The sequence below is a fragment of the Scylla paramamosain genome, unplaced genomic scaffold, assembly GCF_035594125.1.
Source record: "Scylla paramamosain isolate STU-SP2022 unplaced genomic scaffold, ASM3559412v1 Contig53, whole genome shotgun sequence".
NCBI classification, from domain to species: Eukaryota; Metazoa; Arthropoda; class Malacostraca; order Decapoda; family Portunidae; genus Scylla; species Scylla paramamosain.
Window position 1 is genome coordinate 375001 of NW_026973718.1, and position 2500 is coordinate 377500.

A 2500-nucleotide genomic window follows, 5' to 3' on the forward strand; every position below is an offset into this window, starting at 1 on the left:
CGTCTCTCCTGTCCTGCTCCTCACTCGGGAAATTTCTTTGCAGGCTGCTGGCGAGAGGAACTGTCGTCCCAAGCCCTCCACCATGGCCGCCGCTCCAATAGTACATGTCCATCGCATTAAGCTTATCTGTCTCATGGAGAACGCAGGCAAGGACGTCTTGACCTTCGTGTTGAAGCGCGGCGCGCTGAACGCCCCCGCCACGCCGCCGGGCCAGTCCCTCACTGACTACCTTGACAACCTCCCTCAAGGCTCGACAGCCAACTATGGCAGCATGAGCAACAAACAAAAGAAAGCAGCACTGAACCACACCGACCGCCGCCAAGCACAACGCTTCCCTTTATGGGACAACTTTGATGTGACTTTCCTGCACAAAGCAATAAAGCTGACGTGCGAAGGCGTGGCGAGAGATAACGATCCCGAATGGCGGAACCAGAACACCCTGGAGGGATTGGTAACGAAAATCAAGGATGAGCGGAATGAACTCTTTCATGAAGTGAAAGATTTCAGCGAGGCAGAGTACCAGCACAAAGTCAACGAGTTAGAACACCTCTTTATCCGAGTCCTCGCTGCAGCCAAGACCAAATACTGCATTCCTGACGCAGAGGTGACACCCGTGCAGGACAACGCCCGGCAGGTCACTGATACCTTCAGAAATGTGGGATTGGAGGAAGCAATTTTAAGATATAATTTAAGTAACATGTGTCAGTTATTCATAAGCATGAGTCAGACCCACCTCAAAACATCCTATGATCGAGTGCAAACCTTTGATCCTCTGTCCTTCCTTACCAACTCACCAAAACACTGCCATCACATCCAGGACATTTTCTGCAAGATGTCCCTCGTGGAAGGAAGAGGACACCTCCAACAGAAGCGAGACATCGACACTTGCGACGTGCTGACGGTGACGCGCCGCGCGGGGACAGAATCCACAGCCGTCCACATCCTCATCGGCCACGCCGCCCACGCACGGCGCCAAGCCACAGCTCATCCTGATCAGGGGCGTGGCAGGAAGCGGCAAAACGACCCTGCTCACCTTCCTTGTCTCAGAGTGGCTTCAGGAGCCCGGCGCCTGCTCCATCAAACACCTGGACGAGTACGACATCGTGTTGCGCTGTCTTGTGCCGCGATGATGAAGGCCCATCTCTCCAGAACTTCCTCAAAGTGATCCTCCCAGACCACTTTGCTGTGATGGACGAACACCTCATCCCCCTCCTACAACAATGCAAGGTTCTCTTCCTGATTGACGGCCTGGACGAACTGTCGCCAGGCACTCCATCACACAGCCTTGTGAAGGACATCATCAACATCTCGAAATACTCGCCAGGCTTCACACTCGTCTGCACATCGCGGCCCGAAACCGTGCAAGACTTCCTGGCCAAATTACCTGATGGTTATGAGGTGTGGGACATGGAGATGAAAAGTGTTAGCCATGAACAAAGAATTCATTTTGTCATGAAGCATTATAACAGCTTCCCAGACAAGGGGGACAAAGACCCTGAGAGGCTTGAGTACCTCATGAAACACATTGGCTGGAAGGATTACCTCGGCCTGCCATTAAATCTCTTGTTCGTGGCAACACTTTTTCTACATCGATCAAGACAAGATCAAGATCACCACCACCCAGACCAGCCTGTACGTCACCATAAGAGATTGGTGCATACAAAAACTGCAGGCCAGACTCACAGATCATGCACAAGACATAAAGACTCGCGAGGTCCTCATCTTCTAGGGTTCTACAAGATATATACGACATGTCTTTGCAAGCTCTTCTACAAGACCGACTCACTCTGTCAAAACAGGAAGAGCAAAAGCTGATTTGTTGCTGCCTTGGAAAAGGATTACCCAGCAAGGAAGTCATCCCAGCGTTTTTCAATCTTCAAGACACCAGTGACAGGCTGGGGCATCATCAGAAGTACGCAGCCCCACACAAGAGCCTACAAGAATTCTACGGTGCATCAGCAATCGTCCACAAGTTGGTGGAGGACTCACACTCAGCAAACATACGGCGCATGCTTCACGACCCGCCGCCAGAACAGCTCCGGAACTTGAGGAACCTGCTGCTGCACGTGGCAGGTCTCCTCTGCCACCCTAACACACCACTTTGTGCTGCAGCCATACAAGTAAGTTGACTATTCATCCTCTTTTCCTCATATTTGATCCTTCCATAGCTGTCTCAGGGGAACCTGCACCACTGTCAACCTCAATTTTGATCCTCACTAGTCATTAGCAAAAAGAGTACAAGAAATTATTGTAGTGACTACACGCACAGGAGGTGAAGGTGGTGGTGAAGGTGGTGGTGGTGGTGGTGGTAGTGGTGGTGAAGGTGGTGGTGGTAGTGGTGGTGGTGGTGGTGGGGGTGGTGGGGGGTAGTGGCATCTGTAGTAATCAAAGTAACTCTACACACACAGGAGGAGGTTGTGAAGTGATTGTGGTGAAGGTAGTGGTGATGATGATGGTGGTGGTGGTGGTGGTGGTGGTGGTGGTGGTGGTGGTGGTATTA

General features: G+C 51.7%; 1 protein-coding gene and 1 long non-coding RNA gene across 2 annotated transcripts in view; both read left to right on the forward strand.

Annotated features, from left to right (window-relative positions):
* The window catches only part of LOC135098289 (uncharacterized), a 21360-nt gene extending 21249 nt beyond the window's left edge, over positions 1–111 (forward strand). The window contains exon 4 of the long non-coding RNA XR_010266786.1: positions 44–111. This is a non-coding gene — a long non-coding RNA (uncharacterized LOC135098289). The remainder of the gene's footprint in view (positions 1–43) is intronic.
* A 1077-nt stretch (positions 112–1188) lies between these two features.
* The window catches only part of LOC135098285 (uncharacterized), a 7438-nt gene continuing 6126 nt past the window's right edge, over positions 1189–2500 (forward strand). The window contains exons 1-2 of the mRNA XM_064000547.1: positions 1189–1565; positions 1730–2120. Coding sequence (XP_063856617.1) covers positions 1189–1565; positions 1730–2120 — 768 coding nt within the window. The remainder of the gene's footprint in view (positions 1566–1729; positions 2121–2500) is intronic.